At 51.1% G+C, this 25271-nt stretch overlaps 7 protein-coding genes across 7 annotated transcripts; 3 read left to right on the top strand and 4 right to left on the bottom strand.

Annotated features, from left to right (window-relative positions):
* Nucleotides 1-1589: 1589 nt before the first annotated feature.
* On the top strand, nucleotides 1590-2204 carry A1O3_07483 (uncharacterized protein; the record flags this gene model as incomplete). The annotated part of the gene is made up of 1 exon (XM_007737591.1): nucleotides 1590-2204. One exon carries the CDS (start codon nucleotides 1590-1592, stop codon nucleotides 2202-2204), a length of 615 nt encoding a protein of 204 aa, XP_007735781.1.
* Nucleotides 2205-15016: 12812 nt separating this feature from the next.
* A1O3_07482 (uncharacterized protein) lies at nucleotides 15017-15436 on the top strand (the record flags this gene model as incomplete). The annotated part of the gene is made up of 1 exon (XM_007737590.1): nucleotides 15017-15436. The coding sequence occupies one exon, from the start codon at nucleotides 15017-15019 to the stop codon at nucleotides 15434-15436; it is 420 nt and encodes a 139-aa protein (XP_007735780.1).
* A 3001-nt stretch (nucleotides 15437-18437) lies between these two features.
* On the top strand, nucleotides 18438-19235 carry A1O3_07481 (uncharacterized protein; the record flags this gene model as incomplete). The annotated part of the gene is made up of 1 exon (XM_007737589.1): nucleotides 18438-19235. The coding sequence occupies one exon, from the start codon at nucleotides 18438-18440 to the stop codon at nucleotides 19233-19235; it is 798 nt and encodes a 265-aa protein (XP_007735779.1).
* An 805-nt stretch (nucleotides 19236-20040) lies between these two features.
* Nucleotides 20041-20451, bottom strand: A1O3_07480 (uncharacterized protein; the record flags this gene model as incomplete). The annotated part of the gene is made up of 1 exon (XM_007737588.1): nucleotides 20041-20451. The coding sequence occupies one exon, from the start codon at nucleotides 20449-20451 to the stop codon at nucleotides 20041-20043; it is 411 nt and encodes a 136-aa protein (XP_007735778.1).
* Nucleotides 20452-21273: 822 nt separating this feature from the next.
* Nucleotides 21274-22260, bottom strand: A1O3_07479 (uncharacterized protein; the record flags this gene model as incomplete). The annotated part of the gene is made up of 1 exon (XM_007737587.1): nucleotides 21274-22260. One exon carries the CDS (start codon nucleotides 22258-22260, stop codon nucleotides 21274-21276), a length of 987 nt encoding a protein of 328 aa, XP_007735777.1.
* A1O3_07478 (uncharacterized protein) lies at nucleotides 22261-22779 on the bottom strand (the record flags this gene model as incomplete). Its single annotated transcript, XM_007737586.1, has 1 exon — nucleotides 22261-22779. The coding sequence occupies one exon, from the start codon at nucleotides 22777-22779 to the stop codon at nucleotides 22261-22263; it is 519 nt and encodes a 172-aa protein (XP_007735776.1).
* A 363-nt stretch (nucleotides 22780-23142) lies between these two features.
* On the bottom strand, nucleotides 23143-24300 carry A1O3_07477 (uncharacterized protein; the record flags this gene model as incomplete). Its single annotated transcript, XM_007737585.1, has 2 exons — nucleotides 23143-23964; nucleotides 24064-24300. 2 exons carry the CDS (start codon nucleotides 24298-24300, stop codon nucleotides 23143-23145), a joined length of 1059 nt encoding a protein of 352 aa, XP_007735775.1.
* Between the last annotated feature and the right edge of the window lie 971 nt (nucleotides 24301-25271).

Raw genomic sequence — 25271 nt, 5'->3', positions numbered from 1 at the left:
TCCCCTCGTACACAGGCCGTCATCAACGCCTGGGCACCGACTAGCCGCGTACGGCGCAGCCCTCAGAGTCGCAGGCTCCTCGCCTTGCCGGGTGTGGATGTCCACTACATGTTTTCGTCCCCCCCTGTCGAAAGAAACCATTCGCCAATTCCTGGAGTACCACATGAAGCCTGAGATATGCTCAATCATACACGACGCGTTTTTGGACGAGGACGACCCTTCGTTCAACATTGCCCAGAGTGAGAGAGTGTCGGTCGCCGAGCGTGTTAGGGAGCATCCGGGTCTCGCAGGTGGGGAACCACAGACCATCGTACCGTGGTTCATTGATTTGAAAGCCAAAGCCGAGTTGTCTTCAACGAGGCGATTCAAACTCGTATGATGGCTTGTTAAATCCACCTACAGTCACTGACAGGCTTCAGGGTTCGACAAGTGCATTGTTGGGGCGTTCAATCGGACCAGGGTCGAAACTCAGAAAGGAGTACAAATCCAGACACGATATTGATGCACATGTCAAGCGAATACTTGAGCATCTCAAATGGAGATATTTGCTGATCCCAACCAGTCACAAGCGACCACAAAGAGAAAGCACCTTGGTCGGGGGCAATCCCGCAATCGGACGATTGTGGGTACCCGGCCAACAATTGGCTTCCTACGCTCACAGCCCCCAAAGCCGCCGACTCCTTGCTCTGCCTGGTGTACGGATAGATCCTGCCTATGTTTTAGGCAGTATCCAGTACCACCAGATCGGGAGTCACAGGCCCTCGTACATAAACGGCATGCTGATCAACTCCCGTGGCGTGCAGCCACGTTCTTGTTGCCGCCAATCCTTCGCCGTGCAGTGGTATGCAAATTGATCGACGAGGATGTTGTTGAAACCGCTAAGTACTTAGCACTTACGCAGTCACTTTCATTCGCGTTCATTTGAATGACACTTCTCAGTCAACTCCTCGAAGCGCTACGGGCTGGCGTGGCCGGATATTACCTCTCGAACCCCGGACTATCATCGACTTCCAGCCCGACTTGCATGTCTACAACCAGTATGATCCGAATGCGTGTTTTCCAAGGGCGAAAGACACCACGGCCTGTGTGTGGGCTACCTTGGGAATACAGCGGTCAAACAAGTATTCTTCTTCCTCTTCCCAGGATCCGAACACAAATAAGCCAGTCGCAGCGAGAACAGCACGTTGTCTCTGACCATCTCTTCAAGGACACATGAATAATGACGGCTTGGTTTTCTCACAACACAAGTCTTCTACCTATCACATTCCCATCTACCTGGACTGTGGCCTTACGAAACTTTCTGGCACAGGTCTGTGTGATCCGGCCGGACGCTCATCCACGAGAAGGATCGAATGATGGGTTCCGAGAAGGTTGCGGCGCCAAAATATATTTATAAACCTTACCCCTATGGTCACGCCCAGGAGACGTCGACGTCGAGACCAGCCCAGAGACGCGGACCACTCTCTCTTGCTTGGGCCAAGTATCTATGATCTGTGGATGATTGGGGTTTTAGCCACGGATGGAAGGTTGATACAATCGCCACCTTCCATCGGTTTGTGTCCGGACCGGTTCGGAGATGCCACTCGTCCATGAACACCAAGCCGAAGTATGCCCGGCCATTGTGCCTGGCCACATGGGCGTCGTACTTCGAGCCGTTGGCTAATGCCATAGGGTTGATGCGACACCATCATTGGGACTCCAAGTATTTGAAGGATGACAGACCGGATCTTGAAGTCTACCAGGGGTTGCGTAAATATGAGACCGGTACAGAGACTAAATGGTGGGAGCTGGAATACATCTATGGCCGAGATGGACTACAGGCGAAGATCAGAGCGTCTAAGAAGGCCAGTAAAGAATTGGCTGAACTTGATGGAACGGAACCAGAAGACAAGCGAAATCAGATGCAGGCCCAGGCCGACAACGCGATCGAGGCATTCAATAACCTTATGCAACCGTTGAGAAAGTCGGTCTTCGTCACCTTGTCACCCGAAGTCACGGCGTTCGGGAAGAAGTCGTTATGGCTCCCCAAGTCATGCAGCTCGCTGCTCCGGATTTTCATTGAGCCCGCTCCTCCGGCTATGGTTCCGCGTGAAGAGGACCTCGATGGCATGAGTGACGGCGCAGATGAAGCGGGCAACAGTGTCAAAGACAGCAAAGGCGGCAACAGGGGAAATGGACAGGGCACACGAACAGCGACAAGATGAACGCTGACGCTGGCTTCCTCTCGAGGATAATATCTTGGCTTGGAATGTGCTGAGTGAGAAACACATCCCCTTGCTGCATGTGGCAGCCACGAACCCAGGACGAGATGACCAGAGAGCCAAATCGCACTCATCAGTTTTCATCATGACTGACGCCTTTAGAGCAACACGAGGTATTTCAACCCATGGATGAGCAAGGAACAAGGAGCCAGCTTCGAGCAACTTGAACCCCCTCTAGAACCATTCAAACACGAACCCCTTCTAGAGTATCCAAACGACTCAGTCTGGGTTGGCAGCATCTAAGGCCTTTCCAATGTCAAATTTGAGGCAGTGTGGAGAGAGACGAGACAATCACTCTTTCCCAACTTCTATCCAACAACTCCACAATGAGACAACCTGTAAGGGCCGGTTCCTCCACCAAGGTTGTGAAATGAGGACTAATTATGATTTAGAGATGCGATAGGTGTCTCTTTCACCACGATCCCATCACGATCAAGCCCGGGATTATGTCTCCTCTGCGCTGCGACCCCCACAGTCAGGTGGTGAGTATCTCGGTCGCCAAGCTTAGAAGTCTTTCGACATCGAGACCACCAGTCCTTCCCTGCCCGATGGCCTTCCCGAAGAAACGCTCTCCGGCTCCATGGGCATCATCCAAGGCGACGCTCTAAGAGCGCAGTTCCCCGAAACCTATGTTAATCAAGCCAGCCATGATAGCACCAAAAGCTAGCGATCATACCACCGAAATACGACAAGGCCAAGGACTCGCCGGATCGGCAGACGGTATCGAAGTCAGACTGATTTTGGTCAGTTATGGTGCTCGTTTGACTACCAGCTGGGCCTACGCACAGGCTTAAGATGTACCAATAGCCGACAATGACAGTTTCAAGGTACCCCAGTCCTTCGAATTGTCATCTCTCATCATCCCGAAGACGATAAACGAGAACAGGAGGCTCTGAGTAATTCCATCGCCAAGCCAGTGCCTCAGAATAAGCTACAGAAAGGATGTGTGATCCAAGTCCAACTCTTCGACGGTCAATTCAAACAGAGATAGCACACGATATATATACTACATTACCCAAGGATACTGTTCCAGCCAGAAGAACGACAAGTTACCCTTGTCCGACAATCTGGACCCCGACTGGCCTGGCCGGTAAAGACATGGTGGACTTCCTTGTTCATGGCCAAACATCCTCTTCCGATGCACAATGCTCTGGACACAGGAAACGCAACGGTCTCTCTAAACGGTATCGAGAATTCCATATTATCTTCATCGGACAGGACACCAGCCTAGCTCTCCAGAAAGCGTTTTCTGGTACCTCTTCCTCTACACACTCATCATCCAGCAACCATTGTCCACCCTTTCTTCTCTTCATCTGTTCGTCTTGCAACCTTGGCCTCGCCATTGCTGCCCATGCAGTCTTCTCCAAAGGATGGCGGAGGCCTGGCGAACATGGACGAAGGGCACGGCTTGGTATGTCGTCGATGGTGCCATGATAGGACTTCAGTGCACCACCCTTCACGGGAGTTAATGGAAAGTCGGAGCGCCGGAGCTTGCCCTTGAACTCAGCTTTGTCGGTAGCATTGTCAAAGATACCACTCAGCCACTCACGGGTGTACTTCGTGTATGCATCATCACGAGGATATTCCCGGTGTAGCTGCAGGAATCGAGCACCAGTGACTAACATCACGAAGACATCTACCACGAAACGTACGACATGCGGATTTCTGCAAATGCATCGCTACATCTTCAACCTGATTTTCGATGCCATTAAGGCCATACACCAAGCAAATTCCTCTCACGACATGTTCGGGGAATGCGCAGATGGGAAGGTTTAGCTCAGATCTTGGGAGAGGCTACCATCAAAGATAGATTCAGACAACAAAAGGACCGGGAACAAATGATGCCTGATCCTGAACAGCCGATCAATCAACCTCCAGAGTGCCTGCCACGAGATCGTGGTCCTAGACATGCCGAACATAGCGACCCTATCACATATTTCTGGCCACCCAGGCAATGGCTGCCGAGCAGGCACGGAACTGGCTCACAAGAATCTGCAACACCTTCAATCCCGCCGATAGAGACAAATGCAATCGCAATTGATGCTTCACTGCATCCATTGGGGCTCTTCCCCATAGATCAGTTGAAATACTTCCCAATGTCAAACTTGAAGTGGTATGGTCTCACCTTTCGCCATAGGACTGCTGGACAAGCAGCATGTGCGGTTAACTTGGCTCTCAAATCAACAATGGCCCCCACCAGTGTCGACGTCAATATCAGGATGGTGAAAATCAGCCTCAGCTCTGCCCCTGAAACAAGCCAGCCATCTTCAATCCTGTTTGCCCACCGGTCCAGTTTTGGGTTGTGAACTCTCGCAGTTCTGCACTCGGCCTGAATATTCAAGGCGCGTGTCACCAAATCCTCATCTTAGAGATCCCCGACAACATTAACACCGTCATCCAAATTATTGGGCGGGTACACCGATTAGGATAGAAGAGACACCAGTATATCTGGTTAGTCTGCGTCCTGGGACTTACGATCAGTGGCTTTTCGCCAATGCGACCGCCAAAATGCTAGCCCACTCCATGGAGGACCGGGCGTTGGGGCCAGCAGACAAGGAGCAGATGCTAGCCTTGGTCCAGTCCGCGCCCGATGAGATTGTCGACCCCCGGGTTATCCTGGGCCGGTTCAGGGATACGCTGTACGTACAACAGGCGGAAGAGTACATCCGTGTACAGTTGGGACAAAGATGTTCACGGCTGTATTGGAAGACTGTCAAGTTGGAGGAGCCCCACCATCCAGGGACTGTCGCGGCCGCGACTCCAGTGCGGCGGCACAACCCCGGGCGGTTGGTGCCGACTATCAGTACGTCTCCACATCCAAGCTGTCCTGACCGGAGGAAAGGAGACGCTGACGATGAACCCTACACCCGTAACCCTGCAAAGGAAGAGGAAGACTCAGGAAAACAAGCCAGACACAAACGAGGAGGCCAATACAGGAATCCAGAAGAAGAGAAACACGGGAAGAGCAAGGAAGATCAACGCCGACAACATTTCAGTACACCGTTAGCGGCCCGATGAATCAACCTTAAGTTGACAAACTTAGTGCTCGGAGTGCGATAACATAACTGGCCTGTGTGGGAAGTGGTCAACCATGCTATGGCCTCAGAATCATTAATCGACATAATTGTGCGTGGATATCATCGCCAGTTCACGGAAAAGATCTCATCAGAGAAACCCCATGATGATCCTCTCGGGAATCGAGTTCACTCTCATCCTCATCGTTCCTGAAGACAGCGAGATCATGCCCAGCAGACTCGGCAGTTCAAATTCAGTCGCTCCCTCAGAAAACCATTGTACTCTCCAGATTGGAAAGAATACGTGTGGTGTGCCGGTGTGGAACTTGGGATGGGCCGACTAAAGAGAAGAAACAACAAGCAATATGGCATGCTCTAGATCAGGGGCAAGGCATATTGCTCTCGATGTGGTGGTGGCGGCTCAAACTCTTCCAACGTAGGCGGCTTGTGCACGGATGGAAATGCCACAAGTCACAAGACAGTCCATTTGGATGCCAATCCCTGGCACCTACCAAGACACCATCTGAATCCGGTCACAAGCAAGACAACGTGGTCGGCAGCATCTGAGTCCTTTCCAATGTCAAATTTGAGGCAGTGTGGTTGCCAATCTTCTGCACGCTCTTCAGTCATCGTCGCCAATCTTCTGAACCTGCTTCGGTTATTGTCGCCAATCTTCTGCACCATCTGCAGTCATCGTCGCCAACCCCAAACAAATGATGCTGAAGACTATACCAGACTTATTACCAACACCAACCACAGGATGAAGAGTGGTTACAGGAGAATGGGTTAATGAGCCAAACAGAAAGGAGAGAAAGCTGATCTTGGTTTCTGACTCATGACCAAACACTTGAGAATTTTCGGGCTCAGCCTCTCTAGAGCCGTCGTCCTCGCCAGCTGTTTCTGCTATGGACGCCCCCGCCCCCGTCGAGAAGGCGTTAAAGTCCAAGTATACTAAGCTTGCTGGCTTGCCGCGTCAAGCTTGGTCCCCAAGTCCGGTCTTCAGGGACTGGATTGACAAGTTGAGAATCGCTAGCCCAATACGTGCCAAAGTACTGGGTGGCGTGGCCGATAGCTCCAGCAGCGCAGAGATATGTGGATATCAAGGAGTCAGCACCTCTGACGATTTTCATTGTTGATTTCGAGACTGTCCGGCGATCACAAAGAACGACCATGTCCTGATAGTAAGGACGACGACGACTTCAATCTAATTGGTACCAAATCGATGTTCGTCTCCGATATATCGCTCAAGCACATGATCGGCATTTGAGAAATTCGCGGAATGTATGCTCCTCTACGGCTTGCATACGGTTCTTTGACAAGGTGCAGAACAGCATTTCAGATCAGGTTGCTGATCTAGAGCAGCGTTTGCGTGCGATCGAATTCAGGCTGTCGGCGGCTGTTTTCCCATCTTCTACGCATCTTTGATGCGGCATACAACCAGCTCCGTACCTATCTTTGCCATCTCGCCGGATTGTGCCATATATATACGTCGAGTCTCTATATATATTTTACCCTAGGGACCCTTCACTGCGTGGGTGAGGACTCAATGCAGTATGGTATATGAGGTGGCGATCTCTAACGCATTCGGATGGACGCGCAACCCATACCTGTTCAGGGAAATCATGTCCATTCAGACGATAAACATGAGCAGATTGAATGGGGAGATCACGACTTTCAGTCCACGATTCCACCAAGCTACTTATTTACTTTGAAACCACAGAAAGACCTGGATGCGAAGATGGAAGAGTGCTTCCAACTTCATCGATCGCGAAGAAGCCAAAAACGATGGCGGCCAGAATTCGACAGTGGAACAAGGTTACATACAATCGAGAACGTTGTCTTGTCTATCTCAACATCCGCTACCCATCATCGCTCCAGGAAGAACGATCTGACACTATCACTCTCGATAACGGCTCTCGAGTGAACGAGATTATGGTAATGATAATAGGTGCTATGGATTGGGCCAAAGAGCAAATGGACCTGAACAAGGATGCGACAGTTGCGATTATGGCCGCACGCCGGCCGGGAGTACAGTCTACAATCTACAGTCTACAGTCCTTAGACCATGGTCGACGTGTTATATCCTACCGCTCCGACAGCAATACCGTATGATCTCTGAGTCCGATCTCTGATGCAGATACTTCTGGTCTTGGTCTTGGTCCTGTCTCGAAGGAAGAGTTTCTCAGTGACTCAGGCGATTTCAGTTCGGTGCAAAACTTGGCCCGATTCCCGTTCGAGGCCGTGCTGTACCATTGTTGTATATACAGTAGGGACAACGAGAAATCACCAAAGTCCACAACGAAAAAATCACCGCAGCCCACAATGGCTGTTTGGTAGCATCCATTGCTATTGCGTTGTCTCTATCAAACAACAACCCCGTATTGGCGATGTCGTTTCGACTCCTTATGCCACCAAGTCAGATCCAAAGTCCAAGATGCGAAGACTGAGAACTCCTTCAACTTTGTCGATCGTGACGAGGCCATCGCCAAGATGTTGTTCATGCCTGGCCTCCGCTGTATCGAACCGGCCAGAAAGGCCTGGTTGGAGTCAGCCTCCTCTACCAACTCTCATCTGACTCAACCATACAAGACCACAGCTTGTCACCGGCTTATACTTCCCCTACTGATCCTCTCGTCAATCGACTACAAGTTCGAGAAACTCGCTGCTGTGGAGACAAGCAGCCGATCATCCAGACGCCCTTTATACCTGTCACGCCGTCACCAAGTCACCGAAACTTGAGAAATGCCAGCTCAACCTAGTCCCAGCTTGTCACAGCGCTAAGAGGAGTCGCCATCTTGGATACCTCCTACCACTGCACCTCATCGCTCAAGACCAGAGCTTGAGACCGATCCCCGGGTGATAAGCAGCAGTGGTCAGCTATTTCGGATCCGACGTACCAAATAGCACCTTCACATTCTTGATACTTGGAGCCTTCAGATTCTGTGTCGATCATCTCCTTTCACAATCGCGCAAGAGAGTTTCCGGCGTGTTCAACGCCTTGGGTGTGGACCACACACTGAAAGGCAAAGAAACTACCAATTTTTTGGCTGCTTTGCATCTTCATGCAGTAAGGACGCAAACAGAGGTGATGGCCCAAGCAGTGAGTTGATCTTCTCATGCATTTCCAGGAAATCCTTCCAAGAAATCACCTGTCTCCTTTCCTCTTTACCAGCTCAGCTTCCTGCTCTACATGCAACAAAAATGGCCTTACCGAACACCATTCCAACCCTCTGATCACAATAGGGGGCATTGATCTTCTCCCCCAGCATCCTATCCTAACTGCTTGGACAGTGTGGACAACATCATGTTGCTGGCTTCTCACTTCTACTATCCTTGCACTGATTGACCTTATCGACCAAGCTGGACAGATAGGCAATACGATCGACAAGGTGCAGATGATGGAATGGTTGAACTTGCTCGCCACGGTTGAGCCGTCCCTGCCGCCTAAGCTTACAACCGTCCTAGAGTTCAGGGTTCAAACGACTGGCTGAAGAGATGGACGGCAACACTCAACTGCCTAGAACATGACGATCTCTCCCCAAAAGACAGGGGATAACAACGCGCTCTTGCGGCTTCTCTCCTCACTCCCAACGCGGAAGAACAGCTGCACCCGAACAGCGGAGAGAATGGGGCCGAAACTTGAAGGACAAGGTCTTCAAACCTGAAAGTACTGGAAACATCAATAAGCGAGACAAGACACAGATTCCGATCGATAGCCACGCATTCGACATTCTGAATCTCTTCCCTTGGGCTTCAACTGTCCCAACGCCATTTCTGCCGGATTCTAGACTATACGACGACAAAGATGACAACGACGGTGGCAACAACGACGGTAGCAACAGCGACGGAGGCAACGTCAATGACGGCAATGGGAATGACGGCAACGGCAACAATAGGGCAACAATGGCGATGGCAAAGATACCTATGGTTCATTCGCAGGACTCAATCGTGCTTTACCAGTACACAACTGTATATAGTATAAGATTCAGCTGAAAAAGCTAGGAATCGAATCTGTGGTTGGTTTTACATAGTCACCATCATCGCCATCTCCGTCTTCGCCAGTATGTACCAAGCACAGGTTTCAACACACCCGAGGACAGGCATTTGTACCTCGCCGAAACCGAACCAACAAGTGAGCCGGAATGCGGAATACTGGAAGCAGATCACAAGTCACAACAACAACCATGACTCGACCAGGATTTCCAGTTTTTCGCGGTAAGATGGACTATATCGAGCTCGACCCTACACTACCTACTGTCGCCCTCTCTTCACCATATCAACCAGAAGCAACGTGGATCCCAAGCCTCGTGATCTATAACTTTGACGGACTCCTCCACCTGTGGCGCCCCAGATTCTGGGCAAGAAGGAAGTCTTTTCAATGCCACGTCTTGTTCATCCTCCAAGACGTGATATACTCGATACACCAAGCAAATTCCTCTCACGACATGTTCGGGGAATCCGCAGATGGCAAGGTTCGCTGCCCACTTGGTGGTGCCACGAGCAAGACGCAGTACCAAGCGTGTCAAGGGGGAAGACGCCCACAACGACAATCAATACCTAATCCGCATGGCTGGCCTATGTCGGATTGTCTATAAGAACGTCGTTGCTTGAAAGGTCGAAAGGGCGCGCCAGTTTGGATACCAGGTCAATACGAACCAACTGTCGGCGTGGAGGAACTGGACGGGGCCGACCTCGCGTTGGACTTGCGCGTGTTTTACGGCAGTCCCCATGAGAGTGAGATAAGCTACGAGTTTCGAATTCTCATGCTGCCCTCAAACGCGCAAGAGGCCTATTAACATCCACAGCGCCTTGCGCAGGCTCAGGCCACTCGGGCCGCTGGCCTCTCTTCCCAATGCTCCCATCCTTCGGAGCCTCTTGGCCGCTTCGTCACCTGCGCCCACGCCTGCCACGCCTGTCTCGCCCACGCCTGCTCCTGCTCCTGTCTCTGCCCCCGCCTCCGCCTCCGCCTCCGCCCCTGCCGACCTCCAGGCCGTCCTGACGGCGATGGAACTTATGGCCGGGCAGACGAAGGACACGATGTACATCAAACAAGCCGAAGAAACGATCAGCGCGGCTGGTCGGCTGGTCAACGCTGTTCACGATTATATTGTATTGGCAGATAACCAAACTCGAAGAAGCCTAGAGGCAAGCTGCCGTTACCACTGCAAGCTGTCCCGAAAAGACGCATGACCAGAGCCGACTGATTCCCAATATACCAGGTAGGGTTAGGGCATGTCAACTCCAGATTGAACATACTCTGACAACATCTTCAGCTAGACACTCCTTGAAGCATGAAGTGTATTACTTCTAGACATGTTTCAAACACGTCTTGGAGAAGCAGCCAGTACATCAATCGCAACCTTCCTTCGAGTCTTGCTATACTGTACCCGAATGGTAAGGGCTTCTCGCTTCTATTGAAGAAGAGAAGAGATGCCCCAGTAAGAGGGACAGGGACAGTGACAGGGATAGGTATCTGCCTTTCAACATGAAATACTCCTGGCCGGAGTTCATGAGAGAATCATCCAATATCTGCAAAGGGTCGCTCGCAGCACTTCCTCTTCCGCGCAACTTGCACGAGAAATCAAAGATACAATGCATGTCACCATCAGATGCTGCGAAGTAGTCGAAGCTATGTCCCATGTCAGCTGCTGAACTCTGATGTTTGACTTGCAGACTGGCTGCTATACCGGAGCTTATCTTGAGCCGTGTTGGCCTTGACAAGGCCCTAAGGAAATCTGGACGAAAGCCATCATAAGGACTGACCATCTGGCTGTCTGGCTGTCTGGCTGTCTATATCATACAACTATAGCTATACGTATACTGTCGGATGAGGCAACCTCACCGGCGCCCCTACCTCCCGTGGCACACCCCCCTACTACAACTGTCGCCGTGCCTACAATATCTGCAGAGACTATCCATCCCTTGACAGGAGTACTGGACGCAGGCGAACAACAGGCTGCGAAGCAGACCTATGAATACGTGAGGGCGCCAGATTCATTGTGATCGATCTGTACTATCTGTCTGTCTCTTCCGAAGAAAGAGATAGGTCCATAGTTGTTCTCGAACGTGTCCGCATAACAAGACGCGGTCGAAGAGGACAGTAAAGAGGTCAAAGACGAGGTCAGTGCTGGTGCCGTGCCATCATGACATTCTAGAGTCTCTAGACTCGTCGAGAAGTTCATCTTCATATACACACACACCCTGACACACACCTATATATTGGTATCCGGATCAGCAAAACTCAGTCCCAGTCTAATCCATTACCTGGACTATACAACACAAATGAAGCCAACAATTTGCAGCCTCTACTGTTACCAGAAAAGATTGCGAAGAGGCGGCGTCACCATTCAGCATCTTCAAGCCCATGGTCAGCATCGGGTGCTGATCCCTGATCCGCCACGGCCTCAGGCACCGCTAATCAAAGAGCGCCACGTCCAGATCACCGTGATTATGACAAAATACTATAAACAACCCGCTCACTGGCAGACCTTCTCAGTGGAGACAGTGAGTTCTGGATTGCAGGCAATGTCTCTCGACACGGGATCGAACTTCAGCGACGACGCCAACCTAAACCTCGAGTATAGCAACGCTCCAAGGACAAGCTTTCACCTAGCCCGTCATGGATCCAGTTTGAGACGGAGGACTCTAGGTCTGGGTCTGTCTATTACCACTACCCATTACTGGGAGTTCCGTTCGAGTCCATGACAATGGACCTTCCGATGAAATGGGATAGGACAGGACGTGAGAAGCTTCCATATCTGATCAGTCTGGGACAGGAAGCTAGACTCGACTCGGCATATTTCGACTTGTTGCGATCCAGTCCACGTCCACATCCTAGGAATAAGGGGTTCAAGTTATATGTGTCTCGTCTCTTCTTGTGCTTGATGCGGGACCTGTCCATGTCCATCACCAGAAAAGGGAGCTGGTCTTTCAGTCCTCCTTACTCCCTGGGTGACATACCGATAGTTGTATACCAACTGGTATGACCATATGAGGGACTTTGGGAGGTTGGATCCTGTCAAAATCGACAGAGAACGTCCACCTCCCGAGCGGTATCAAACAGCCCTCAGAATCTTGTTCGTATCTGGGAATGCATGGAGGGAATCAAGAGACGATCACAATACATTGTCCCTTTTATCAGAACAAAGATCGTCAAGTGCAAAGGATACCCTGAGACATATCAGAATTGGGATCAAGTGTGATGTGCTACCTGGCTGCGAACGAATAGCAAGAAGACAGTTAGATTCTGTACTACAACAACTGGGTATCCCTACGCAGGGTGCAAATTTGGCGGAAAATAGGCTCGTATAAGAGTCTCACAAGCGGTACCGTCGCAAGCCAGGGCCTCTTGAAGGATACTACTTTGCGAGTTAGACGATGTTGACACTGCCAGTGCTGAGCCCTGGATATCAAGAGAGGCGGTACGTCGGAACTCCCTTCCAACCGCTCGTAGCTAACCGTCTCTTAGCCTGCGCATGCTGCATCTGGCAAAGCAAGGAAGCCGACTGTCTACAAGCGACAAGAAGCGACACGTATCTTCATTCGGCGACGAGCAAACCAACTCATCGTCAGAGAGACAAAGGAAGGAGACGTCGAAAGGAGATGTCGGAAGGAGGCCTACGACCATATCACTTTCAGACTCTCGCCAATGACGGAAAGGCCTGACACAGAATCAGATTATATCAATCGCGGTGGTGGGTTTCGAATGGACTTCCAAGCAACAGAAGGCCCTTCTAGAAAATCAAAGAGGCCATAATGACTAGGACGCTGCGGGGAGGCGATGAAAATCTTCAATATCATCTGGCCACAGATGCTTCGAAGACGGGAGCAGGAAGAGTACTCTTCCAAGCTCCTATGCTCAAACCTGGCGAGTTTGTCTCTCGTCGCAGTGCCCTCAGGGGCATTTGCAAGACATTCAGCTATATACGTGGGTGAAGATGGCATGGTTAAGAAGGGAGTTGGACTCTGGTTCTACCTCGGAGATTACATGCCTCATCAACGACAGGACTCAGTGGTGTCAGGACTCGCAAGACGCCAAAAGCCTAAGCCAGCTGGAGAGCGTGGTAACTACTACCGAACGGCAGCGACGTAAGCTATCCTGTCCAATCATTGCATCTGTCTATTTGTCCACTGACATGACTGCTAGACACATGTACGCAGCCCGGCTGTTCTTCTTATGTTTGTCCAACTGGGTGGAACGGCTCCCTGATACTTAGTCCACCCCAGCATGATGGCCGTCCGGACTACTCGAGCTCGTATTCGACCTGATCCGCAGATCCGCAGCTCTACGGCCTCAAGCACCTCGTCCTCAGATACCTCAGCCTCAATCACCCTTGCCTCAATCACATCAGCGGCCCAGCTACTCGACTATAAGCGTTGACTTCGCCAGATCGCCCAATCAGCCAACAAGCCGGGTACTATCAGCGTCTGGTACGAGATGAGGCAGATGAGGCAGGCCGTCTGGCTCTTCAAGAAGTAACATGTGGCCGTACTGCACTTTTCACAAACAGAGCAGTACGGCCTATGGATGCCTGGTCGGTTCTCTTGGCGGATTGCTCGTTCTCGTTCTTCTTCCAGCACGACATCTGACCATTCTACGCCATAAACCCAGCTTTGACGCACATATGTTTGGAGACAAGGTACCGAGAAAGGGAACTCTGGGAGCTCGCCGGATGCCACCCGAGAAAGTCTTACGGCTAATGCAAACCCCTGGCACTGCGCCGATCAATCTATTGAACCTGGCGGGCTATAAGCCCAATCCAATGCCGAAGGCTCTCGAGGGGATCCACGAGTACGACCTATTATGGAATATTAAAAAAACGACAAGGCCGGCAACTTGGAGGTCGTCGAACGCGTTCAAGACTTGACAAACGCGGCCAAGTTTATGCTCTACTCGACCACCTCCGAATTCCTGTAGTTCGACCCGGAAGACGCCATTGCCATCATGGACGAGAATGGGTAGGACTTTCCATTGTAGCTCGTTAAAAACGAGCAGGCAATTGATCGATTCTCTTCACCTGTACAACTTGAAATATATCAATATACCATGCCACATGCCGGAACCGCAGAAAGGTCGTCCCATAAAGACCCTGGTCCATCTCTTTAGTAATCACGAGGCTAAGACCTGCACGATCTCGGCTGAAGATTCCGGAGTATACGGTAGAAGGCTCGAAATGCTTCCAGAAGTGCCAGAACTACCTCTATACCTCTTGAAGCCCAAGCCACTTATAGCTTCCTTCAGGGAGTATAACGAGCCTATCTATCCCGACGTCAAGTTACGCGAATCTAGGTCAGGATGTCCGAGTAATTGTCGACGGGTTGGACGATGTTCCCAACCAGCCAGCGCCAGTCTCGCCGCATACCTCGAAGGTGTATACACATATAGCCGATTGGCCTTATTTAATGAGCTACACCAAGACCATCCTAAAGCTGTTCGTCCGATCATCCATGAGATCATGACTACTATGGCATGAGCCACTGTTTCCGGCCTAGTTGAGATGCAGCAGAACTTTACTGCTCTCCAGGACTTGGAGATTACTGGGGTGGGACGGGTCACTCGCCCATCGACCGACCGCCGCCCATTCGATTAGGGCGTGTTTCAACATGATGAAAACACGCTGCCAGTCTAAGTGACACCAAGCAAGAGCTATGGTCATTCATGGAAAGGGTACTCAAACCAAGGGACTGTGCTTAGGCCGAGATTCAACATGATGAAAGCCACGCTGCCACATTGCCGAAGCCATGAGCGACATTGAGTTGGCCAAGGAACATGAAGAAGCGGTCAAGGAGGAGCTGACAAAGGCATGGTACAACACTAAACCCAAGCCAGCGATAAAGGCTGGACAGAAAGACGACCCTAAGGATGGGGCAGAAGACGAACAGAAGCCCGTAGACAAGAAGCCAACCGCAGTCCCTATGGGTAACGTCGCACAATCACAGCAAGAACGCCATATGGCGACAAAGATCCGGGATCTTCGCACCAAACCAGATACCGCCACAGCGTTGACGTACATCGACAGTTTCGGAGAACGTCGAGGTCCGACACACACTGCGAGTTTCTTCTCATGGCCAGGATGCGAGCCCCTCCACGATGACGGCATCCAAGGTTTTTTTGCTATGTCCACTGATGCATATATGCCCCATTATCTTCTAGCACTTTAATTCCCAGGACAAGCAATTACAACATTGTTGATAAAGCGGCAAAGGTGCAGAGGAAGTACGTTGAGACAGAGCGCCCCGAGACCGCCCAAAGTCTGCCTGCTGTCCGCTCGTCTTTGGTGGTGGCCGATGATGTCCAAGTCCCGTTCCTGTCCCATCTCTCAGAGGATGAAGGCTCTCACGAACTTGGGCCAACTTGAGGGTTGCTAGAGAGTTCTTCGAGACCATGTTGAGGACTGGGTATCTGATATACTAAGTGAGATTCCCTGGGAGTGCCTGGTGAGCAGAGTCCATCGCATCGGACAGAGCGACGCCCAGTACACAACCCCATACCCTAACCTGCTACCCAGCGCCGAAACAGACTCATCACATCCCACAGTGGCATCAGGAAGCTCCGCATCAAGGCCCGAGAGGACGGAAGGGATGTTCGCAGATGATCGCTATACCGCTACAAAAAGGTAGGTCACTTATTGCTTGTTGGGAATACTGCTGATTTCTATTAGTCGGAACTACCTAATCGGAACTAATCGAAGGCTGCACCTTAACAAAGCTCCGCCTATTTTCAAAGGTCAAGATAGGCACTATATCTGCACTTCATCAACTAGGTCAGAAGCGACTCGGGCGGCTGAAAACAATAAACCAGACGCGACTTGGAAGATGGCGACTGCCGACAAGGTGCTCGACACATTCAACTAGAATTTATCTGTCATCAATCCATTCTAGGTTCAACTTGCCGAAGACTGATTTGGTGGAACACCGGATCCCGACGAGACTAGATTACATTCCACGAGCGGCACGACTTCCTCTTCACACCAGAGAAGAGGTGGAATGGCAAGACAAGTTCATCCCTCTACTTTCGAAACAAAACGTCGCTCTGGTTACCAAGTCTGAAGAATCCCTCGACTAGTTAGAAGTCCGAAGAATCCCTCTACTAGTTAGAAGTATGAAGGATCCCTCATCTAGTGGAGGGTGAAGCTAGGTATCAGTATCATCGCAGTCAAGCGAGGGGGTATGTCATGTCGGAACTCCCTCCCATCGCTCATAACTAACCCGTCTCCCAGCGTGCGGTAATTGTATATGGCAGAGCAAGGAAGTAGATTGCATTTCCAGCAGTACTCTCGGGGAAAGGGGGGCATGCGCAAGATGGAGGACCTAAGGCTCAGAAGTGTCGAGTGGTTGTTCGTCAATTCCAAGAACTCTGGTTCCAGGACAAAGGATACAGTATGGCTTCAGGGGCATGGATTCCGTATTGCCAGCGACCTCGTTCGTAAGCCAATAGCGTTATACGTTATCGGCGGGCCTTGGATGCGCTTCAAGAAACGGAGAGTGCCTTAGGACAGTCAGCTCTGTAATTCTGCCGGGGACATGATTTTGAGTAAGGCATAAGTAGAAGCTGAGGATCTGGACATCTGATTACGCTTGAGCACGTCAAGAGATTACAGTACGCAGCAACTCTAATGCTACGGAGATATCATGATCATAATCAGGGAAGAAGTAGAAAGTAATGGTCTGGATTGTCAAAAGTTGAAATGCTCTAGTTTCCATGTTCTCTATCAAAGGGGTATAGGGGGAGCCCAGACCATAGGTGTGCCTATCTATACCAGCCTTCTGGTTAAAGGGCAAGGCTGGGAATGCCTAAGTTTGACACTCTGACATGTTGCATAAGACTTGCCACACTTAAACCTACACCTACGCTTCTCAAGAGCGAAACGAAATGAAACAATGAGATGAGATGGCTGGTGCTGGGCAACAGGTACTGTACTCCGTACTCCGTATACTGTACAGTATCCGATGTTGATATGGACTGATTGACACTTGGCGCTGTTCAGCGTCCTGGAAAGAAAAGGGGAAGCAGGAAACACGTAAAGCACACGTCCCAGAGACACGACACAACACAAGACATAAGACATGCACGCAGTGGTACAGTAAACGCACGCTCACACACACACTCACACACACACACACCACTCCTACAGTACCCGCTGATATATATACACACCTGACATGACATACACGGAATGGATTAGGCAGCAACATACACACAGCATAACACACACGGAATGGACATCATGCACATAGATGAAATGGGTATTAGACATCAACATATATAGATAGATAGGTGACATTAGGCAGCAACACTAGACACGTCCCGCGTCTCGTCCCAGCTAAGCTCCCAGCCACGAAGGGAAAAACTTAAAACGCCCAGTAGGCCCAAGATCCGCTGGATGAGCGTAAACAAACAGAACTCATTCATTCGGAACCACTGCACGACCGAGGAAAGGAACGGAGAAGGAGAATACGGAGCGGAGGGATAAAGAAAGGATCAACGTCAACATCACGTAGGTATGGGTACGGGTACAGATAGGATACAGTACATATATCCTTTCTAAATATACACGGAGGCGCGGCGGATAAGATAGGTATTGATAGGCACCCAATAGGTATCGATACATATACACACAACACTCAATATTTAAGAACGCTTAGGATGCTCAAGATACAGATTGCAGATCCCACGGACACACACATACATACACACTCTCGGCGGCGGACATGTCGCGGACTTCTCGCTGATGTGCGGTGCAGTGTAGATCTTGATCTGACCCCCGTTATGGAAGGGACACCGAGTCCGAGTCGATCGAGATTGACATTGGCATGGAGAATGCCATGGAGATTGTCATCGGGCTTGAGGTTGAGGTTGAGGTTGAGGTTGAGATTCAGCGTCGAGTCGCGTCGCATCTTATCTATCTCATCCCATCTCACACATTTCCGTAAGGTATAAAAAAGCAATAGACCGCTGGACCATCAATCCAATCAGTCTCACAAGCCGTGCTTCATCTCTTCAATCGCAATCAATCGCAATCAATCCTCACCTCGAATGACAGTCGACACTGATCAGATTCCATTGTCACTTATAAAACCGTCTTCTCCTCAACCATCATCGAATTCGGTCTTGATCCCAACATCCGAACCCTAACCAGTCGCCAGCCGATACCCAGCCAACATGTCTTTCAACTCAAACATCTCTCGCATGTTCGCCCTGACACTCGGCATGATGGCGTGTCTGGGTGTGGCTCTCCCAGCAGTGGCACCAGATATGGTCGACATGTCATCGGAAGACCTGAGATTGAAACTTGCCTTGAACAAAGGGAAAGGAAAGGGCAAGCGAGACACCGACGGTTACACCGAAGCTGACACTGACGCTTACACCGACGCTGACACCAACACTGACGCTGTCGTAGGCAAAGCGACCGTCCACAACGCATGTCCCTTCTCCATCTATAGCAACATTGTGCACGGCGCCCAAGACGGCACGGGTCTGCCAGAAGAGATATATCAGGTCCTCGAGCCCAACGAGACAGTCTCTCACGCCTTCAGCCACGACCCCGGAGTGGGCGTAAGCTGGAAGATTTGGCGACAAGACGAAGATACAGACAACTGGTCGCCCATCCAGTTGGAATATACCTGGATTACAGACTCCAAGCGTACCTGGTACGACCTTAGTATGATCGACGCCGGCGAGCCAGACTGGCTGGAAGAGTCGGACGAAGAGATTGTGGCTGACGCGGATGGCTATGGCGAGTACACGGGTAGCATTGGGATCAGACATTCATTCCAAGAGCATGGCATCACTCTCACTCCGCATGTTGATGGTGAGGAGGTTGCCGAGGGCAACTGTCTCGCGGTCCAGTGTCCGGCGGGTGAGGAGTTCTGTCTGGGCGCCTACAACACCTGGAACGACTGGGCTCAGCAACACGATTGCGAGGAGGGTGTTGATCTGAAGCTGGTGTTGTGTGGTTAGGGACGAGGTGTTCCCAGAGTAGATGATGACGCTGACAGGTCAAAGCATGGCGACGGCTGGTGTTGCTTCCCCATGTCGACAAGACAGTTGATATCGGTCGTTCTTCTTGAAGGGACGCCGTACGCTCCTCACAAGACAGTTGTTTATCGATCTTCTTGAAGGAAAGCTCCCATCAGGCTATGCCTGGTCCCGGACTGTTGCCTCGATCCTGGGATCATATGCCACCACCTCCGCCACCCCGCCAGAGTTTGACCACAAATACGCAGGCGTGTCTGTATGTCCTTGCTGGGGTTCGAGATATGCGCCCTGGTATAGTTCGTTGGGTCGTGGATAGAAAGTCGTACCTTCAGAATAGACAATAGACAATGAGAACAGCATTCTGTTGTGCCTGTACTGTCGAACACTCGCTTGTCCTCGTAGTGCAGTCTCCTGTCCCTCCACTTCGTAGTCGACAATCAACCCCCTCAACGAAAGAGAGGATTCGTAATCTGACAGTCAACCTCAACGAGAGAGAGGATTCGTAGTCTGCCGAACACACTCTCATCTTCGTAAAGCAGTCTTCTGTCCCTCCACTTCGTAGTCTGACTCAACCACCTCGACGAGAGAGAGGAATCGTGGTCTGAGTCAACCACCTCAACAAGGGAGAGGAATCGTGGTCTGAGTCAACCACCTCAACAAGGGAGAGGATTCGTAGTCTCAATCAACCACCTCAAGACACAAATCGAGTCGCCTGCCTTCCTACTGTATCACCATGACCTTCCTGTGCTGGTGTGCTGGTGTCCTGCTGTGCTGTTGCTGTCCTTCATCACAAATCCTTCCCAGCCCCAAATTTCTTCTGAAACACCTTCCTCTCCACCTCGCGGGTTTTTTCCTTCTCCGCCATCTCCCGCTCAATCTGGCGGATTTTGGCCTCTCTGTCCTGGAGTTTCTGCCTCAACAACTCGGCGGTTTCGTCTCGAATGCGGTGAATTTCTTGTGTTTGTTTCGAAGTTGCAGTGCTATCACCAACATTACCACCACCACCACTCCCAGCTCCTGTGCTGCTGCTGCTGCCACCACCACCACCACCACCCCCTGTGCCGCTACCCCCCTTCGCCCCCGCAACCACCTGTTCTCGCAGTTTCTCGTATCCATATTTCTCCAACTCGGCCGCACTGAACGGCTGCAGCGTCACAGGATGTATGTTGGGCTGGTCGGTCAGGGCCGAGGCAGGCATTTTGAGAGACGGAATGGAGGGATGGACCGCGGTGGTTCGAAGAGACGACTCGAGTGGTACGGGTACCGAAGTCGAAGTAGAAGTCGAAGTCGACATATCCATCGTAGTATTAGTATCGGTTCCGACAGGAGCCTCGTTCAAGTTTTTGTTTGTCTTTGCTGCTGGATTCGACGCGAGCCTGGGACTGGTTTGCATGGTGGAATCTGGTGCTGGTGCTGGTGCTGGTGACTTGTCCTCCGAGCCAGATGGCCCGGCGCCCGCCCGTGACGACGATGCTGCTGCTGCGGGCGCGTCTTCTGCCATTCAATAGTCAACACTCACTACAAACAGTCGTGAGGTCCGAGTACAGAACCAGTCCCTACGGAGTCCTGTTGCGACGTGCAGCTGCGGTCAATGTGAAATGGTCCACAGTATATCAAATTCGGCGGATCATACATACTCACCCAACCCACTCCTCCTCCTACTCCAAGGTGACAACTTTCAACGAAACAATTCAGGTGACTGACCTCTATCAAATGATGAAAGGCTCCTCGTTGAGGGGCCTGAGAACTCCTTACTGAATACACCAGCGTGGTTGGAAAAATGCCAAGGTTGGGAATACTTTGCCCAGTGGGCAACCCTCCCTCGACAGGCACAACACCATAACATTGTAGAAGCTAAGCAATCACTACCTGAAGACATGCGTCGGTGATACTGCTTTGTCCTACTAACACTCCATCCATGTCACATGCATGACTGGTTCAAGGCTGGTTCAAGGCTGGTTCAAGACTGGTTCAAGACTGGTTCAAGACTGGTTCAAGACTGGTTCACAAGCACACAACCTCACACTTTCAGGGTAACAAATTGACCCACCCCTGGAACTCCATTGGCAACAACATACACCACGTAAGGCCCCGGGGCAAGTTGGATGACGCCAGGCATATCGACTTCGACCCTCTTCCGGCCCTCTCCAACATCCCCCCAGCCACTATGGTCCAGGTAGACCATCACCTGGCCCATGTGCAGAGAATGTGTGATGAACCCACCCGCATACAGGATGATATCCAAATGTGACAAGGTCTGGTTCTCAAGGTCAAACTCGACAGAGAACCTGGTCTTCATGTCAAGTTCCAATGTCGACAGTCGTATATCGGTCGGTCTTCTTGAAGGGTACGCTCCTCTCAGATACGCAGGCGTGTAGATCTCCACCCTGAACTCGGTAGGGAATGCTCTAGACTGGTCGTGGACGTCGACCTCACTTTCCAACAGTGGTTGTTCGTTTGGATTGCTCCCGGCAATGAGCACCGTACCATCCAGCAGCATCATCGCGACAGAATGGTACAACCTGGCGATCCTTGTCCTTCCCGAAACTGCCCATTCATTCGTTCTCGGGTTGTAGATCAAAGCCTCCAGCGCCGGAGCAGTCGCCAACCCAAACCCTTGTGATCCTCTCTGACAGCCATTGATCCAAAGGATGTTCCCATCAAGAAGAAGAAGCCCTTCGACCATTCCCCGAGGCTCCGGCATGGTAGTCATTTCCCACGTTGGAGTCTGGCTAGTGGGCTTCAGCCTCCCACAGGAGGCATCGCACAGGCTATCGTGCTCCTGAACCGATCCTCCGCCGCAGATCATGATTTCCGCCTCGTATCGATTCTCTTTCCGCAACGGGAGCATCACACTGCCACCAGTATTGGGATAGGTCCTGTGCATGCCAGGCATCATAGGCATCGTCTTGACAGTGCGGTTGCCACTGACGTCAAAGATCTCGGAGGACCTGTCGGCGAAAATGAAGAGCGAGCCGTTGGGTAAGAGGTGCAGGAACGGGTACATCTAGTACGGCATATTCTCGACCAAGATATCCATGGGTATGTTGTGGCCATTGCTGACCCCGTTCGCATCCAGTATCTCGTACGTGGGGTTGTTATTGCTGAAGTTAAGCACGTCCAACGCATTCAGGCTGCCGGCCGCGACAAAGACTCTGCCATCCGCCATGGTCTGTGCCGAAGGATACCATCTCTTCGAGGCTAATTTGTTCCCCGGTTCGTCCCATCCATAGTCGCCATTCTCCATTCCGATGTAGCGGATGGCGTCAAAGCCGTCCTGAACCGTCGGATCGAGCCAAGTCAAGGGTCCATTTCCTCCGAGCGTCACCAGTCTTCCGTCGGCGAGGAAGGTGCCACCGCAGCAGAAGGCATTTGACTCCACTGCCAAAGGGCTCAATTCATGCGTTCTGGGATCGTAAAGTGACGAATATGCCAGGCGCCGGTTGGGTAGACGCAGTTCAGTAAAGTTTTCCACCTTGTCGAGGAAAACCACTTTCCCGGAGGGCGGCAATAATGCTGCGTGCATGGCTGGGACGCCGGATCGAGTTGAAACGCGAAAGTAGTCATAGCTCAGGTCGACGGCGCCTTGATCCAGTACGCCTAAAACGGTGTTTGATACAAAATAAAGAACATAACACCAAAAGAGTAGTTCCATGATGCATGCTTATACCGTATGGATGGCGAAGATGGTGACTTTGGCCTGCAATGCTTTTGATGCTGGGATGCAACACCTCCCTTGGTCGTGGAAGGAACCACTGCACGACAGAACCGCAGGAGCAAGGCTACCTGATTGTAGTCGGCAGTCGCTGTCCAAAGACCATGTGATGGCTGCAGGTGGTAGAGGCGATGATTGACTGGTGAAACATGTGCTTTGCTCCCTGAGCGTCGTTCATGGACTGCCAAAGGTCCACAAGCCCCAGCTCCCCGTCATGTCGCCCAATCTGTCCTTCACCACCTCGACAATACGTCGCTCGGATTTGCCGTGGCCTCGGACCTCGTCAATTACTCTTCCAAACCCATCATGCACCACGACCATGGTGTCAAACGCCACATCCAGTGTCCTTGACAACGTCTCACTTCCGCAGACTAACCTCAGACACTCCCCGTGGAGACTGGCAAATGCAGAGTCAAGTTCTATACCAGCAAGATATCTTTTGGATCTGGTCATGTCTTGTCTTGCTTCCTCGCCAGCTTGTAATCCAGGCTCCACAGCGGCTTCTACAAGGACGAGGACATCTCGAGACATGCGCGAAATCTGGGTGATGTTTCGCACCAGACTAGAAAGAAGTGCATTCGCCTGTACAAGTCCGCTCCGTCGATGGATGGTAGATACTGCATTTTGATGTCCCTGGATCAATACAATATCTCGGACCGTTTTGTCACGACTTTGCTTGTCGCTCTGGATCCGTCGAAATATCCCTTCACTAACCTCAGCCAGACTCTCGGCTAGCCCGGCGAGATCAAAATACTGCAGCAAGCGTACATACTTCAGAAGCTCGAGCGCGGCTACTGAGTCGGACAGTTTCTCGGCCAATAGAGCATGCAAAAGAGGAATAGTTTGGTACGTGTGAGGCACCACTGCATAGATGGTGGGCGGCGATGGTGACCCGGGAGGTATCGCCCTCAGAGGAAGGGGTGGCTGGTTTGCAAATTGAGACTGGGTGTGATGTTTGAGAAGGGCGGAGGCAATATGATGTAGCGTTAACAAGGTCTATACGTTGTAACAGGTCAGTTGTCCACCCTTTGTCTCCCACGAAGTCACCAGATATAATCGAAGGTGGAGAGGAGGAATCGGCATTGTTCCGGTTACCTTTTCCTGCCCAACATCCTCCTCCTTCAGATCAGCCGTGCCGATACCCACCACTCTGCCACCACTCCAGATGGCCGCCAACCGATCATCCAGGCCGGCTGTGCGAAAACCGCGACTTCTTACACTCAATGGTGTGGAAGTGGTTAGGTGTTGATCCAAATATCCTTCTCCTTCGAGTTTCAGGAGAGACGATGCCTTGATAGGGTTTACCAAGGACGTCCCAGATGATGGTGTCATGGTAGCAGGGTTCGACTCTGGATTTGGAAGTAATTAGCAATTCGCTGGATCTGCCACCCGACTTTGAGGGGATCCCACTTTGAGAAGAGGTTGGGGCTAGGAAGACAGAAATTCGGAGTGTCGAGTGTCGTGTGTCATATAATGGCTGATCCAAAGCCTCACTCATTATGGGTGCAATTTGACCATGCTCTCACCAGAGCCTTTTCAGAGTACAGTACAATAACAAGAGGAAGATGGGATGATCTCGATATGTTCTCGTCCGTCAAAATCAAATGCCGCTTTAATAACCCGACAGGAATGGTCGCCTCTACTCTCCACAGCAGTCGCATGCCGCTTTAACAGAGGCTCTAGACGACAACAGTCTGTTCGCTTCAACCTTCACGTTGCATTTGCCTTCTTGCTCCTGTGTTCTTTTTACAGCCCAGCCGCGACTGGACTCATCAGCGACAGTTGTTCTACTCAGAAGAGATGAGATGAGCCGATGTACTCTTCCAACATCCACAATGACCAGAATCGGCCTACGGTTGAAGGTAGAGAATTGGGAGACCAAATCCATCCATGGAAATAGGGCTTTTCCGGAAGAAAGATAAATACTGTGCAATATATCCAATCAGCTGATATGAATCAGATCTTTCGATCCCAACCACCTCCATGTGTTGTTCAGATGAGATACATACCAAACGGGCTGATTTACGGTCCCAAGGAACAAGACATGCGACCAAGGCCCTGCAGCCTTGAGCATAATACCGGTAGTGTAGACCGTTAAGGGGTTATCTACTCTAAGATACTAACCACAGTCCCCCTACCCGGAAATCGAAAGTCAACTCAGTGACCAGTCCATCTCTCCAGACATACCAACAGTCAAGATCCCTCCCACGATCATATTGCTTCTAGGAGGATCTTCCCGGCCCGCTGGTTCTAATTTTGACACAAAATATGCCCCTGATTCTAATGTTGACACGGAATATGCT

The sequence above is a fragment of the Capronia epimyces genome (assembly GCF_000585565.1).
Source record: "Capronia epimyces CBS 606.96 chromosome Unknown aczIQ-supercont1.6, whole genome shotgun sequence".
NCBI classification, from domain to species: Eukaryota; Fungi; Ascomycota; class Eurotiomycetes; order Chaetothyriales; family Herpotrichiellaceae; genus Capronia; species Capronia epimyces.
Note: the sequence above shows the minus strand (reverse complement) of the source record. Positions and strands in the feature narration are given on the sequence as shown.